Raw genomic sequence first — 18,599 nt, forward strand, 5'->3', positions numbered from 1 at the left:
AACAGCCCCAATTGTAAAAGAAACCCAGCAGCTACAAGGGGTCAGAGTCAGCAGTTTGACTAGCACTTGCTAAAGCATGGGTTTCTCAGACTTAACAATGTATGTTTTATCTTAACAAGATCTGCAACATAACTGTATTATAACAAGTACTGCCCAAGGACTCTTTGTACATCACCATAGCATGCACATTTCATTTTTTTACCCCTCCTGACACTGTTGCTCCTGCAGCAGATTCTCTATCAAAATATGTTAATAAATGCCTAGCCAGTAATACCCCTAAATTTAAATCATTGAGCTAACCTCTTCTTCTCACTAGCTGCTACCACTGTGACACTATAACATTGTCCTAAAGATATAATGAAACATAATGTATTTCAATTATTTACACCAAGCATTCCACTACAGCATACTTTAGGCATTACTTACTAATCTAACCTGTAGCACAGATCTCAAGGTACTTACTGATTGTTTCTTTTCTTTGTAGTTGCCTCGGCAGCTTAACCTGCTCCATTCTCTCTTGCTCTGCTTGGGCTCACTCTGCTCCCCTACCCAAACTCCTTTCCCACCCATCCCCACTACTCCTACTTCTATACCTGCATACACTCCACCCACAACCTCAAACACCAATCACACTCCTCCACATTCAATTAAATCCCCCACCTACAATTATCAAACTGCAATCAAAAGACTCAACACCAAACTACTTTCCCACATCCACTACATAATTTGCCAGACCTCAGCCCTCCTATAAACCTTTAAAGTACAAATACTGCTAATTACACCTTACATAAGTTCTTAACTACATTATATACTCTACCCCCCGGATTCACGAATCCTCCGTGTAAGACTTAATACGTCTTACTCGGAGGCTGCAGTTGAACGGTATGACATCAGTGTGCCATGAATATGCATGAGGGCACGCTGACTCAACCGTAAGTCTTACACGGACCGTGTAAGAAAGCAGGGGACGTGTCCGACTGCCGAGCAGTCTAAATGTCCACGCCCCTGCAAGTGTTTGAAAACTAAACAAAGCACACACACAAGAGCGAGTCCGCTCAAATGTCCCTGCACTCAACACCACACTCCCTGATATTGTAAACCTCTATCATAGTTCCAAAACGCAAAACATTAAATATATTTTTTTAAATCCCCAAAATAGCTGCCCATATTTGCGCGTGTGTGCGCGGGTGTGCCCATTGTTTAGCTAGAGTTAGCAATTCTGACATGGAAGAGCATAAGAAAGAATGTTAATGCAAATCACACCAAATAGCGTTATGGTAGAGCGTTCGCACAAAGAAGAGGCATTCACGGTTCGAGTCCCACCACTCCCCTTCCTATTTATTTCTTAAATCAGTATATGAAATAATACCTAACAAATATGTTTAAACATTACTAAAAAGCAGTGAAATGGCCAATGTATCAGTGAACAAAATAAATATTTTAAAGGATCCTGATATAAAATTGCCTGCAGTTAAGCAGCATCATCCAGTGCACTAGAGTTGCCCATAGTTTCATAGCGCTTTACCCAGCGCAGTAGAGTTGCCCATAGTTTCATAGCGCTTTACCCAGTGCAATAGAGTTGCCCATAGTTTCATAGCACTTTACCCAGCGCAATAGAGTTGCCCATAGTTCAATGGCGCTTTACCCAGTGCAATGTGTTTGTGCGGACGTGCGCACCGCGCCAACCAGGGCACTGTAGGGCACCGAGGAGCAACGTAGAGCAAAGTTGCTTAAATGCAGCCACACCCCCTAGCCTGTCTGGATAGTATGAAAATAAAATGAATGACAAGGTTCAAACCCAGGACTCTGTGCATCAGAAGCAAAGTACAGAGCCACTAAGCCATGGCAACATAGGGGAAACAGCCACTATTAACATACATATACTTACGAATGGTAGTTTAACCATTACTAAGCAGGTCTGCAGCCAGCTGAGAATTTTACAAAACAGCCAATCACAAAAAAAGTGTGGGAAATGCGGCATATTTAAGCCCCACAGGCGAGAATACAAGCCATAACTGATTGTAGCTCACATCTGCAGTTAGAATGTCTGGTGTTGGAGAGGGAACACGCTTCCGAGCGCAACGTTGGGGCATCGAGGAGTCCAAATACATGGTTTGGCTCCTTGTCCACCGTCATGAGTCAAGACTCCTGCAGGGCCAGTTCCAAGGGACAGAGTACAAGGCAGAGGCTTGGAACCAGTTAGCTCGTGACTTCACCAGTGCCACAGGCGTTCCTCGGACTGGTGAGCAGGTCCGTCACCACCATGCAGACCTGAAGAGATGAAAGCAGGACCACCTGAACCAATGGATACAGGAGGCCCGTGGGATGTGGGATGCCCCACAACTGAGTAGGTAGCCATGGAATGCAGTATGTAAGAATTGATAATGGAGTATGTATAACAGATAGGTATGTCTCAATATCCCTTCATTTACTTTACAGCTGCAGGTGACCGTGCTATGAATCAGCAAGCCTGTGCTGATAGGCTGCTAAGGCTGCACCACCAGGCAGGTTAGTGATTATTCTGCATGTATTGTTATATAAAATATGGGAGAGAGCATGAAAAAAGATTGTTCTAACCTATTAATAAAGGTATAATATGTCTTGAACATGTCTGCCATATACACCGTTAAAAAAAATAAAGGAGTGAGCTTGTGGAAAAGTGTGTAATGTCATTAATAAAGGTCTAAAACCCAGAGTGTGTCTGTGTCACAGAGTCTGAAATGTTGTTGTACCCTTGCAGTATACAAACAGTACTGTTTGAAAAGGTGCTGGCAACCCAGAGTTGTGCAGTCCCATATACAGTGGGTGATGGAAGTACTAGTAGCTGTGAAACATATATACAGTCCACATCAGGCAGTTACTGGCTGACATGAATAAGTAAACCTGGCACATGTGTAGCATGTTATTTTTTCCCCAGAAATGTGAGTGTGTGTCAAGAAATGCAGGGTTCTGTACAAATCGAAGTGAAAATGTCATGTGAAAACATCCCAGATATGTAGATAAAGAAATAGAAATACAATCAAGAAATATGTAGCAGTAACATCTGCATCCTGGACAGTTAGTATGTCAGATATAGGTCAGGCTTATATTGAACTAGCCAAACCCATTACACAACCTAATGTATGGTGGCAAGTGTAATAATACAGGTAGGGGATATACACTTGCAGTCACTAGGAATGTAGTGTAGACTAAAAGGTCATTATAAGATGTTAATCGAGATTTTTTATACACCCTACTGTATGTGCATAAACCATGCAATTCCACACCTCAATGGGTATGTGTAATCTTAAATATTTGTTGGGACATATTGTTCTATAAATATTTGCATTCACGTTGATGCATGTGCCCTGTTTAAACACCACAATCATTGTGGCCTGTTGCTACCAAACATCCCTGCATGCTGTTGGAATAACCACTGTGGTTCAATATATGCATGTGTTATGCTTGCTGTTCAACTGTTGTACCCTTGGTGTGTTGGGTTAATGGGAATATTATTGCATGCTGTTGCAACTAATCTGGAATGGTGTTTTGCTTATGTTGTAATTAAACACACCTAATCACAAAAGGTATGGGAAGGCCGGTCCCAGCGGACTCACCTGTCCCTCCTCAGCCGGCGAGTGCACCTGGCACCAGCAGGTCCGGTGCCCAGCCCGGGCCCCCCTCCTCCGTTGGTCCTGTGCCACCTTTGGGTGGAAGTGCTGCAGGGGATGGGGCTCATCCCCCCGTGCAAGCATGGGCGGAGAAGGGCAACCTGTCACCTTTCAAAGGGTCCGGGCTGTGGTGCATAGGGAGATCCAGCGTTCAGTCGCTGATCCCCTACGCCAGCTTGAGGCGAGAGTGGCGCTTCTCACGGGTGAGCCTGCCCATCCTACGCAGCCCCCAGCACAGCCACCCTCGGGGCTGTGAAGGTTCAGTGGTGACTGCCCATGGGTGGGGATCTCAGTTCCATTGTTACCATCTGTGGGCTCATGGGCTTGCGATTTCCAAACATCCGACCTCGTCAATTGTGTTCACCCACCCCATGTGTTATACACCACCCCTGTATGTGTCTTGTCTGTCTTGTCTGTTTACCTTCCCAACCTACCTCTCCAGATATACCTACTTCCTCTACCTCACTTCCCACTCTCACCTGAAAAAAAAAAAAAAAAAAGGGCAATCTGTACCCACAAAAAAATTACGCCCCATACATAGCTGCCTATTTCGCACACATGTCCATCGGACAAACATGTAAGCTGATAATTAGAATTGGCAGTACAGCATACTTTGTTGTCCTCACCCCTCTCCCAGGGGTGGAAGGTTTCAAATTTCACTCCAAATTCATTGTATATGCACAGCTGTTGCTGTTAAAGAAATGGGCAGCTATGGACCTTCCCTACACCCGTCCTGCACATCCGAGCTTGTTTACCTACTGTGTGTCCCTCTTTGTGCCCCCTTTTTCACCACTTTCCTATCTCCCCATTTTCTTTTCTTTAAAAGAAATTAGCACAGGGGTTAGTGGGAGTAAGCACTTTTAAGCAGTAGTAAGCAGGTTTAAGCGAGTGTGCGCATGTGTACGCTTAGCTAAGCATTGCGCAAACCCGCACAAACCCGCTTACAACTGCTTAAAAGTGCCTTAGTCACTCTATGGCAGGGCCCTTGTTCTACTCAGCAACAAAAGAAAATACCTCTGCCAATCTCGAACCCCAGACCTTGGACTCACAAGACTGCATGAAGTACCACTAAGCCACAGCAGATATACAGTAATGTGGTGCTGAAAGAAATATATCATGCATTACAATGAGTGAATGTAAAGGGAGAATAGGAATGGCATAACACAAACTTGTTCTGTGGCCCTTAACCAGCAAGTGTTGTGGAATTGCATGACATGACTGTGAAAAGAGAACCAGCCATGCTAGTAGGGAATAATGTTACAGTAGCACCTTACAAACCCCACACAGTATCAGAGCAGGATAAACACTGGCATATTTGAATAGGTCAGAGGCCAGAACTCCCAACTGTGACTGATTTACAGGGATGTCCCTGATTTGCAAACAAATGTTAGCTGTGCCCCTCTGACTCCCTGTGAAATGTACTAACAGTAGGCAGAAAAGAGGGGAATCTCACTTAATGAAAAATGTCAATAAGTGAGAGTAGACACTGCTTGCACGTCAGAAAAGGTGTAGTAATACATATGCTCTGAATCCCCCAAAGTCTCATCAGCAAAATATCTGAAATATATCACAGATGTATTCCACTTATATGTACCTTTCCCTGAGGCTGTTCAAATATTTACCTGAGAGTATCTGAGGCCTGGAAGTGTTAGAAACACACAGGCATATCAGCTTGTCTGCTGTTACACACTCAGCAAATAGCTGTAGAATGAATTTAACAAGCATGCCCATATGTAGGAGTACACCACAGAAATATCAAAGGATGTAACCATTTACTGCTAGCAACCACCTGTGACAATGCCATTGTTCAGGTACTGAAAAGACTGGTGTGGTGCACAGTCAAAGGATACTAGGCTAACCTCTGTCTACCATCTGGATATGTCCACAGGTGGGAGCTACTGAGACAGACTACTAGCCTTTATAGACTAACAGGTACACAGCAACTCTGCATGTTCAGCAAGATAAACAGCACACGATAATAAATAATGCTCTCCGCAGTTCTGCACCCCTACCCGAAAGTACCATATACCTGTGTAGTCAGGCACACCCAAAGGTGTAGGTAGGCATACACAGTACTGAAATATGTCCAGTTGTCCTGAGCAGACTGTGCTAATGTCAACACAAACAAACCACAAACTGTTCAGAAGTGAGTAACGTACTAAAGACAGTATAGCAGTTCACAAACAGTACATGTGCCTGATATTCATAATTGGTAGTACAACATACTTAGATGTCCTCACCCCTCTCTCAGGGGTGGAAGGTTTCAAATTTCACACCTAATGTATAGCATATGCACAGCTGTTGCTGGTAAAGAAACGGGCAGCTATGGACCTTCCCCACACCCATCCTGTATATCCCGAGCTGGTTTTCCTACTGTCTTCCCTTCTTTGTGCATCCTTTATCACCACATTCCTATCTCCCCATTTACTTTTCTGTCAAAGAAATTAGCGCGGGGGTTAGCGTGAGTAAGCACTTGTAAACAGTAGTAAGCGGGTTTGCACCAGTGTGCAAACCCGCTTACAACTGCTTAAAAGTGCCTTAGTCACTGTGTATGACAGGGCCCTTGTACTGCTCAGCAGCAAAATAAAATACCCTTGTCAGTCTTGAACCCCACACCTTGGACTCACCAGTCTGCATGAAGTACCACTAAGCCACAGCAGATATACAATAACTTGGTGCTGTAAGAAATATATCATGCATTACAGTGAGTGAATGCAAAGGGAAAATAGGAAAGCCATAGGAACACATTGCAATAACTACTGTTGTATGCCAGTTAATTTTCTAATTTGAAAAGAAAGTACATACTCCCATGTATCCAGTGTTAGCATTAGGAGGTGTGAGTCAACTTACACAATGAGAAGAGTGCACTGGAAGAAGCAACAGTCAGGTTTCAGTACAACATGCATATCACTGGCTACAACCCTAGCTTCAGATATGAGACATATACCAACCTTCTGACTGAGACAACAGTGTCCACAGCAAACAAGCATGGGCCCCACCTTGCACAACTGAAAGGGCTACACCTACCTAACCTAGCAATTTATAGCAGTGTCCTGCAATCACAGTGAGTACTGGAATTACCACACAGCAGGCTGCATGCAATTACTAAATGGTGGGCACCAATTGGTGCAGAGGCCATCACATGCACATGTGCAGATACCTAGAAAAGCAGCCTGTACTTGCTGTCCACACATGCAATAATATCATTGCACCAACTGAGAGAGAGAGCGAGAGAGTGAAAGAGACAGACAGACAAAGACGGAGACAAACAGGCTGTAAGACACAGACACTGAAAAGAAAGACCAACACACAGAGGAAACCAAAACCAAAAAAAAAAAATAAAATAACAAATCAACACCTACAACAGACGGAGGTGAGAAATACAAAGGTAAGGTATGTAACAGATATGTATTTGCTGGCATCCGAATGATGTGTCTGAAGGGTACTCTACATACTGTGAATCATCCATATGTGGCAGCAGTCTGTATCTATATGTATATGCACATGTGCATAGGGCAAGGGACATACTGCAACTGTTAGTGAAGGCTGGACATATATATATGTTGTTGAAGGTTGCTATGTGCACATATGTATGTAGGTTGTAGTGTGTGGCATTGCAGACAGCAAGCAGTGCCGGTATTTGTCATGTGGTGGTTAAACGCTGTGGGACTGAGCTACAGGCAGTGAGGTCTGCTACAGCTATACGGCCTGAGGACAGCAAAATGCAATCTGCAAAACACTGTGCAATATTATTACATAACCGTATGTCTCACAACTGTTGCATAATTGACATCCCCACCATGAAAGGTGGGCAGTATATGTGCCTATATGTGCATCTATATGTACAGCAATGGATGTATACATGTATGTGTATATATATATATATATATATATATATATATATATATATATATATAGATATAGATATATATATATACATATATATATATATATTTCACACACATATACATATATACATATATAGATATATATAGATATATATAGATATATATATATAGATATATATATATATAGATATGTATATATATATATATATATATAGATATATATGGATATGTATAGATATGTATAGATATATATAGATATATATAGATATGTATAGATATCTATAGCTATGTATAGATATGTATAGATATATGTATATATATATATATATATATATATATATATATATATATATATGTATATACACATATATATATATAGAGAGAGAGATGGAGACACGGGGTCATACGTACTGCAACAGGTGCCTGTTGACCAAGGCATGGACTGAAGACCAGTGTTGGTACTGCAGTGCCATACCCCATTCCAAAACACTTTACCCAGTAACTACCACATAGGTGGTAGCCTGCCTAACACAGAAGGTGCCAGAAGGGAATATGGGACACAGGTGGACAGTAGCCTCCCCTTTGATAATCACAGTGCCACACTAGTCTTGTAATCTGTCTACGTGGTATGTGTTATCACAAAAGGTGTGTCATATAGGGAAATATAGGTCAGTGTTCCCCTCTGCTCATCACAATGCCCCATGTGGTATGTACCTCACATGACAACTACAGCAAGTGGAAAGGCCACAGACATACCTCACAAAGAGTAATACTGCCCTCAAACACATGCCCTATACAGACTGACTCACAAAACCACAGCTAGTGTGCGTTGCATACTGCCCACCCAGAGGTTACCTCTGCCGGACATACAGAGGTATGTCACACCCATAGCAGTTGGCCAACCACCATGTCAACACCTCACAATCCCTCCAGGCTACATGACCTAGGGTCCTAATCCTTGCCACCTCACTAAACAGCACATGCTGGAGGTACAGGTTCCTATCCACAAATATGCCATACTCTGGACTAAACCACCCAGCATTAACAAACAAGGCTCCTCATTAGCAGATGTCATACATACCCCTGATGATTGTTTGGGAGATAGGTAATATGCCCTGGGAGTCACCTCTGTGTATCTGGTTGACAGGAGCAAGTGAAATCACATTATATGTGTGTGAAAGGCCAGGGTAGCATATGGCTAGGCTGCTCTAGGCCCTAGGGCCAATAGCGTATTACCTACATATGACACAATGCACACACACATGTATTCAGTGCAATACCTGCTATGTGAGGTGGAATGAGTGTGACAGTGAATGTGTACAAGGTCTGTAAAGGTGTGATAGCTTAGTGTGAGGTTGTTTCTGTCATGGTAGTTTGTGTCCTAGGTGTGATGCCAGAGAAAGATGTGTCAGTTATTGGGATGCAGACATAGTAGGATGGCATATGTTGTGACGTAGTTCCTTGTGTATGACTGTGGTGTCCCATTGTAGGCTGAAGCAATACATGTGTGCTCAGTAAGTGGTACGGCTGGTGAATCCAGCTCACATATGAACTGTTGTACTATCTGAAGCTGTAGGCCTAAACAGCACAGTATGGTGTATGTTCACATTCCCTGGTAACACTGTCTTGTGTGTTTCCTGTAGTCTGCAAAGATTACATACCTCAGGCATAGGTATCTGTAAGTAGGGGCACACAGTACTGTAAGGTACACAGGTAATGCTCATCTGTGTCGGAATACATTTGTGTGTTGTATGAGTGTCTGATGTGTGTGTAATGATGCCTGTACCATGCCTGCAATCACATGTGTGTTACAGGGTATGTGTGTGCACCTAGCAACATGTATACTCTGTTACAGCAGTATGCCAGCTATATTAACAACCTCATATGTTAGGTAGGGGTATGGCATCAACGACTAGGGTGGTTTACTGGTAATACTGTAAATGTACTTTACATTCATTGTATTGGATGACATATTTCTTCATGCATTAGCTTGATATATACCCCTGTGGCGAGGTTGTGCATTGTATCCCAAACAGTGTGCCGAGTACTGGTGTATACTGGTTTGTTATATGGAGTGTGGCAGGCACTGTCAGCCAGTTGTGGGCTGAGCACTGATATGTGGTATTGAACGTGTGTATCCTCTGACAGACAAACAGATGCTATATATGGCAGTTAAGTGATATCTGTACTTAATAATGTTAAGTGTGCCACATGACTTGCTCACACATATTTAATTGTCTTTCAGGGTTATGGCTCATCAACGTAATCCATCATATACAGCTGCGGAGGAACAGGAAATACACAACAGCCTGGTGCAGCACTATACACTGCTGTTTTCCAGGGCCAGCCAGCACCAGCATGAGCGTACTGCACTGTGGCAAGATCTTGTTCATCGGGTAAATGACATAGGCATGCATAACCGGACATATGAGCAGGTAAGCCATCACTGCAGTGATTTAATTAGACATGTCCAGCGGCGTGCGTCTGATATCCATAGACAACAGCTTACCATAGGTGGTGGGGCGGCCATACATCCCCCCCTCACCAGAGTGAAGGAGCTGCTCCTAAGTGTGGTGGCTCCTGGCCTACAGCAGCAACAGCATCACACATGTGTCATCATGGAGGCCGGAGCCACCCAGCATGATCATGGAGCATGCAGGTAATATGCCCTATTGTTAGAATATGCATATGTGAGATGTGTACTGTGTGTTCAGCAGTTGTGCTGCCTATTGTGTGCAGTACTGATATTTGGAATAGTATCTGTACACCTGTGACTGTTGATTGTTGTTCTACTGTAGTTTAGAACACTCACAGTAGCAATGCCACAGTTGTGGCCACTGACAAACTGTGTCATATTCTTGTAGGTCCCTCTGATGTGACAGCAGGGCAGACGATACATGCTGGTGAGTGTGTTAATACTTTAATATTGGTAATGACATGTGCATGTCATAGGTGAGGTGTAGGCCATGTACACGTAACACACCTACTCATAATGCATGCTGTGCATGTTTGCTCTGAGACATTAAACATCTCAGTAAAGTCAGTAGCTGCCTCAATCACATGCAATGCACAGAGCAGCAGACACATTTGTGGCAACACTGTAGTGCACATTGGATATGCATAGTTGCTACAGCTGTACACAACAGAACACGTTTATCATACGCAGTACACGAAAACATGCTACATTTGGCATTACCACACACCCGCTGTAAAGTCACACTTCAGTATCCCACATGTCATGCACACACACATGATGTACCTCAGGGGTAGAGGCCTATCATGGGGCTGTGCAACACTCTTCAACACATAACACAGTCATGTTAGACAATGCTCCCTATTGGGCACTTCACACACCCATGTACAAAGTGGCTGTTTAATTGTGAACGTAGTCACGGCACTGCAGTTCAGGTACAGCATGCTAGGTGGTGGTCTTGCACACATTAATAGCTGTGAGTGACCACAAGATGCATGATGATGATGGCACAGGGTACTACACCCCATGCAGTTACAGTGACCACAGTACTACTCATAGCAGTCATTGCTGTGCACCTCAATGTTGTGTGTGTGCAAACATATGCACCTATACACAATATGCATAGCATGTTGTGTGTGTGCTTACATATGCCAGTATACACAATATGCACAGCAGTCGCCATCCGATCAAAGTGTCACATATATGTCCTGGAATGCTAGTGGGTGTATAGGTCACATGACACACATTGGGTATGTGTGGTGTTTAATGTTGCAGTCGTGTAGTATGCCATGCCATGGCTGGCACCGACATATCTGCAATATGTCCCACACTCACCATAACCACTGTACACTGGCCATGTCGATCATTGGGATTCCTTCACTTCAACATACACCACTCATTCCGTGTGTGTACATAGCATGCATGTGCTACACCTGTAACCAATATTATCTGCTATGGACACAGACACTGTACTCAGACATGGAAATCTATGTGTCACACAGATGATGCATGCAGCCATGGCATGTATACCTGTGAGTGATGGTGCACAGGGCATTGCAGAGCTGATAATACTTGCACAGCAATGTTGTGTCCAGGTACACATTGTGTTCCAGGGTGTAGCCAATCACTGAACAACTACACAGTTGCATCTAAGCCATGTACACTGCCATGAAATAGGGGCATCTACACTTGCACTGCATGGTGTTCTGCAACACATATTTTGCATGCTGGCACATGTGTGGTGACTGTTTGCCTTGTGATACTGACACCCACCTTCACCAACTATAGAGTATGTGTTGGATTGCTGGTGTGTGTGTGTATGTGCTGTAGTGAGGAGTGTATATGTGGGCATGTGTGCATGTGTTCATGTGTGCATGTGTTCATGTGTGCATGTGTGCAAGTGTGTATGCGTTCATGTGTGCATGTGTGCATGCGTTCATGTCTTCATGTGTGCATGTGTGCATGCATCATGTGCAGACTGTAAAGTGTGTTTCCTGTCTTCCTCTCACAGGTGCTGAGTTAGGGGTGGTCGAAAGCAGCAGGGAACCTGACGCCACTGCCACGAATAGTGGTGATGATGAGACATTCTGGCACAGGAAGGTTTGACAGGGTCTGTCGTTGGTCCGCCAATTGACAGTACACAGCATTCAACCCCATCTATGTGCACACTCATACTGTCAATACATCCCTCATCACCAATGGCCATAGGCGAGTGACAGCAAACAGTTGGCACTGACCAGGAGAGTGTGGTACCCATGGCACTTGCATCCCCTCACAGCAGCCATAGCCGGATTCCTGGAATGGTACCACATAGGCGGACGTCCAGGGGTTCTCAGGGGAGCACCGCTGGTCATATTGCTCCTGGAAGACGTGCCCTCACAGGTCTTACAACGTCCAGTATGTTCCGGGCTATAATGCAGGCTCAGGCACGTATGGAACGGTACACCAGACAAGAACTTAGGGCACAGAGGGCCCATTACACCGTTATCAATGACAGCATCCATGACCTTGCCGGTGCCATCCGGAATTACACCGAGGTCATTAATAGACGTTGGGGGGAGACAGTAAATGCCCTCCACAATATGTCTTCCATGAGCAAGGACCATGCGGGACAGTTGCAACGTCGATGCGGACGCATGCCAGCAACAGCAACAGCTGGCAGTGGTTGTGGACGGCCACAGTTTACAGCCACTCCCATAGTGGCAGTACCAGCCCCAGTCATGCTGGGGCTGGCCTGTCCATTGACCGTCCCAGTAGACCACTTGCACGTGGCTCTGGCCAGTCCCAGCAGGGACATGGGTCCAGTCGTCATACCTCTGCCTCTGATGACAGTACTCAGTTGGGGTTGTTACCCGATACTGTCCATAGCACCCCTGCCAGGCACAGGTACTGTGTCCATGGCCAGAGACAGTGATCTGTACAGCCTAGCAGGTACAGTCTGTGGCTGTCCCACAAACTACTGTATATGGCAGCCACATGGTGGAGCTGTGTGCATGCAGACACACACACATTAACCAAACAACTAGGGCTCACACATGCACATTACATCAACGTTGGCCCATGCTGTACTGTTGTCCCTCACACACACACACACACACACACACACACACACACACACACACACACACACACACACACACAGACATGTCGATTGGATGGGTCAATGTCAGGCTCTGGCAAACAACAACACACCCTGTGCATATGATGATACCTGTGTCGCCTCCTGTCATCTGTAACATTGATGCAGGAACAGGCTAACATGGTGCTGATGCACAGGGTGACATTATAGCAGTGTAGCAATATTAGCAAGTTGTCAACAGGAAAGTGTAATGACATCCTTGTAGGTATGTCTGAGCAGGCATTATGCATCAAAGCTCTGATTGTCAATGTAGCATTGTTTACACCACTGTTAGGTCTGAGTATGTATTGTCCACCCGTGTGCCACTTGGCTGAAGTGTAATGTGTTGCCAGCATGTGTTAGTGAGTGGACAGTACATGTGTGATGTGTGCAGTACAGATTAGCAAGTGTACATCTGTGAACATGGTGGGTGCGCACTGTCTGCATGTAAGTGCATGGTGGACACATGGGACATGTGGCATACCCTGTTGTACACATTGTTAACATCTCATAGTAACTTTCAATGGCCAGTATGCATTGTACTACAGTTATGTACTAACATGGGTCCACATGTGTGTATGACATGGGTTGACACTATGCTGTGGATGATACTGTTAATATCTGTCAATGATTTGCAGTCTGGTAGTATACACAACCTCAACAGCATGACTATAAGCAATCATTGGATGATGTCCTGACAAATGACACACAGTTGTAGGGAACTCAGTAACAGTTGGATCCTTCTGGTACTATACTCTAACACTAACCAGTGGTATTGACCGCCACCCATTCCTGGGACCACACCTGTTTGGCATATAGGCCCCTTAGGTACATGCAAACACACTGGGGATGTGTCCACCCACATCTGGAAATGCATGCATTGGCCTACAATGCATTCCCTGGATGGGACACATGTCCTACACAAGGGTATCATACAGACAGATACCTGTTGTCTGATACATGCTATATAGCAGTAAGCCGGCTATGGCATAGTCATCCACATTTACTATACATACTATCCCATCAGTACCACATCGATGGTAGACCTCAACATGTATGTTGGGTACCAATGTGTACATACAGCTTCGTGTTATGTCATGTGTCCCTCGGTATATCACATAAGACAGTAGAGGCCTGAATGCATATCCACAAGGCAGTTGTACACCTATACAGACTGTCCATTATTGCCAGTCGTTGTGTGTATGAACATGTCTGACATATACCCCAGGCATATACCCTCACTCACACTACTCTTTAGTAACTGTCATAGGTGTGTGTGGCACAGATGACCTTGGCCACAGATCACAACAGTGGACGGCCTTATCACAATCATACATATGTGACCTATGATCTGAGAAGCAGCGGTACAACCTGTCAATGGAAACAAATGTATTCATGTAGTATGCAGGCTTCACACCTATGTACTGATTGAGGGGACATGTACACATATATATTTGCCATGCAGATTCCTGATGTGTGCAATGCACTTACTGTTTTAATCATAATATGTCCTACCATAGTAAAACCAAAACCCACACTGCATTGACCAACAGTGACACACACACACACAGTCAGTGTTTGCAGGATTCAAACCCCTACCTAACTATGTTATGATGCTAGAGAGAGACGCATTAACATGGCGTGCTATTTGCTTTACTGGTTGGTTTCCCTTATCCTGCTGTATTTGTAGGATGGTGACATCATCAGACTTTCCAAAGAGGAATGTACCTCTTTTAGTGAGTTTTCCCAGTCTCCAAAAAGGGCACTCCTCTCAAAGGAAACTGCACACATACACCCCCCCCCACACACACACACACAGTCAGCGTTTGCTGGATTCAAACCCCTACCTAACTATGTTATGATACTAGAGAGAGACACATTAACACGGCACACTATTTGCTTTACTGGCTGGTTTCCCTTCTCCTGCTGTATTTATAGGATGGTGACATCATCAGACTAGACGTGGTGATGTGTGCACACTTTGTTTTATGCCATTCCAGGAATGGTCCATGTGGGTCAGCAGGTGTCAACAGCTTGAACAGGACCTCATAATCCTTACCTTGTGTGATCTATCTGTGGACACATTGACATTCCTTCATATGTCAGCACATATTTATGCACAGCTTGTTGGTTTTGTGGATACTACATGTATCTGGGATGTTGATAAAGAGCTATTCAAAGTCTATGTGAGACATGTGTAGCTGTGTTCAGTGATGTATTTCCTGGGTGACTGCCTTGCAAACAGTCTAGCATGTTTGGGAACCATGATCCGCACATGAACATACCACAGTTGGTAGGGTTGTGTGTATGTCAGCTTTGAATAGCTCTGTTTATGACTTCAACCATGATGGACTCCATGACCTTGCAGATCAGACTTCATAGGCATACTGGACTGTACTTCCCATGGTGTGTTATGCATCAACACTTGTTGGGAGTGCCATATGTTGCTGTAACACATTCAATGGTTCCACATCTTGTGTAGGGGGTGAGGCTCAGCTGACTGTTCAGGTGCAGGATCTGTTCTGTAGTTTATGCATGACACATATTGGGAATCAATGTATTCCACTTGCTGCCATGCTTTTGGCTTTGGGGGTAGCTGCTCATCCATTCTACATGTGATATCTCCTGGTATGATGATATGGACTATCGTCAGTGGGAGGTGGGTATGTATATATGGGCCTGTCTGTCAGGATGTCGGCATTGTCAGTCAGGTACAGTTGGCCCTGACTCAGGACATATATGGGTGTACATTGCTATTTATGACATAGCTGAAGGAGGTGTCATGATTCAGTCTGGACTCCTTCTCAGCTACTCTTTACAAAACACCAATGAACCTGAGCACTAATCCCTGTTATACTCTTTTACACACTTAACACCCTACTGATCCTTTGTGATCAGGCTACAGAGTATCTCATCATAATATCCTGGCATGTCCAGGGGTCAGTTTCGTCTGTACTCTCCAGTCCAGCTGGTGAATATTGTGATGTTGACAAAATGTCACATCTGCCTCATGTACACAGACAACCCTCTCCTCCTCCCGACAAACTCAGATATATGTGTGAGATGCACCTATATAGACATACAGGGTGCTGAACTCTCGACCCATGACTGGCACAGTCTATCAGGTGGTGAAGGTAACCACACACACCACATATCAGTCTCACATATCCTCTAGTGACAGCACTCAAACCACATTATCACACATAGACATACTCGGATGCTGTAAATGAACTCTGCCTAAGCAGCAGAGACCTCCAAAGCAGACACACACACAACTGCTACCCCACTACAATACCCACATATCACATAGTTCACAATGTCAGTGTGCCACGCAGTCACTGCCCTTCGGGCTAAACAACACACCTAATACACTTGTAATAGGCGACACTTATTGTCATACACACTGACGTACCACTCACCAGCCCAAACAAGGGAATAGTCACTTTGGGCTGTCTGTCGGGTGCCAGGATCTGCCGCATAACACATGCAGTCAGGTCACTCCAAAGCAAGTACAGGACTGGCACCATCATTGTCCATGCTGGTGCGTAAAACCTCAGATGTTACTCCCTGGACCACATGACATGATACATGGAGGAACACTCTGATCATGTAGCCCAGGCCAGTATGACCTTGCCCTTGTCTAGCATCTTACACCCACCAATTATGATGTCACAGTATACAGACAAACATATCACGTTTAACAGTTGGCTAACAAATTGGTGTCATTCATAGGGGATACAGTGTCTGTCAGCCTGTGGTGACATGCTTGACATGCCACGTAGCTTCACTATGGACAGCTTGCACCTGTCACCCTTGGACTTTCGAATGCTGGCTAAGGCTCTTGCTACCACCATAGTGCCTTTTTTAAGCAGGGCTCAAAAGACAAACCCACCTCCATAGACATTACAGGTTAAATGAAACTAAGGGTAATGCTGCTCAACACCAGATGTGTTACCCTCATATTGCGGCCACTCAGGACTCTCCTCAGTATGGAGGATAGCGATATCTGTGCACTAACAGACACCTGGTTCAGGCTCACTTATGCACACCAGCACTACCAGGTTATGTTTCATACCATGCTTTCTGACCACAAGACTTGGAACAGACAACACAACTAGGGGGAGTATCCATATACATCACAGATACACACACCTCCGGGTTAGTAGCACTGCACAAAGCATCACAGACCATACATGTACAACTACCATTGTGCAAAACTGCCTTTCAGTTTGTTGCCTGCTACAGACCACCCTCCCAAACTCAGGAACCACATTCGGCTTTCATGGGAACTATGGAGAATATGAAGGTCTCCACAAACACCATTATATTGGGTGACTTCAAATACACAAATATTTATTTATTATTTATTTATTTATTTTATTTTACATTTGTTGACCGGGCTAGTCTAACTGGATATATGTCCATTTTCAGTAGAGGCCCGGGGAGAAAAGCTCCAAACACGATCAGTAACAAAGTTAACAATATATAAAAGGACATGTATATAAAAAATACAGTACAAAGGTAGCATTGGTTAAATATTGACTGGGGATACTACTCAAGCCCCAACACCCTCGCCCAACAGTCACTACAATTTGTAGACTCATATGCTATGGCACAACCAGTCAGCACAGCCACAAGGGGGAATACATATTGGACCTGATCATCACCAACATGGGGACTCTATATTCCACACCAGCAATATACCCCTCATTGGTAAGGTCAGAGCATACATGTATCTCACTGGACATACATATACCCTCCACACACCCATCCTGGGTAATCTTGGTGAACTTCTCATGAGCCAACGTCTCACTTCACCAAAGCAAGGTAGTATCCTTCAGAGACCCTGAGACAGTGGCAAATATGGCTCAGACTGCTGAATCCTTTACATACACATTCTATGGACACCTAGTGGACTGCATGGATTGTACTATCCCAAATAACAACAGGACTCACTCCTCCAATGGCAGGGGACCTGTCTGGTAGACCCCAGCCATTAATAAGCTGTACAATGTCAGGAGGAAGTACTACATGATAGAGCACAATCCCAGACGGGGAAGGCATCTGTGATCTGTACTAGAAGACAGCTATGATCACTCATGAACTTTTCTAAGGGCCGCTTCTACCAGACAATTGCACCAGACACTTAGGACTATCACACAGCCTTCTTCAGTTATGTCAGGAACCTGGGTTGACACTGACTGATATGCTGTTAGTTACTGCATACTGACTAAACTTACCCTGAACCCACTGGCATTGCCAACATCCTGGCAAACAGGTTCAGTGCAGATGTCCCCACATCCCCCCTAAGGAGCAACTATCCATCCCAACAGAGTGTAACCTCCCTGACGTCACACAGTAACAGATGAGTGCTGCCCTCCCCAAAGCATACATCACAGCATCAATGGGACCAGATGGTGTTCTGGCCTGCATCTTACACGAGCTTCATGACAGATGTAACCCTCACATTACATCACTGTTCAATATCGGAGTTACTACAGGATATGTAC

At 44.6% G+C, this 18,599-nt stretch overlaps 1 protein-coding gene across 1 annotated transcript in view; it reads right to left on the bottom strand.

Annotated features, from left to right (window-relative positions):
- Positions 1–287: 287 nt before the first annotated feature.
- The window catches only part of LOC122788622 (protein transport protein Sec24A-like), a 198,240-nt gene continuing 179,928 nt past the window's right edge, over positions 288–18,599 (bottom strand). Inside the window, exon 8 of the mRNA XM_044055521.1 lies at positions 288–346. Coding sequence (XP_043911456.1) covers positions 288–346 — 59 coding nt within the window. The remainder of the gene's footprint in view (positions 347–18,599) is intronic.

This window comes from Protopterus annectens, chromosome 14.part0 (assembly GCF_019279795.1).
Source record: "Protopterus annectens isolate FY-2018-M chromosome 14.part0, PAN1.0, whole genome shotgun sequence".
Classification (NCBI taxonomy): domain Eukaryota; kingdom Metazoa; phylum Chordata; order Ceratodontiformes; family Protopteridae; genus Protopterus; species Protopterus annectens.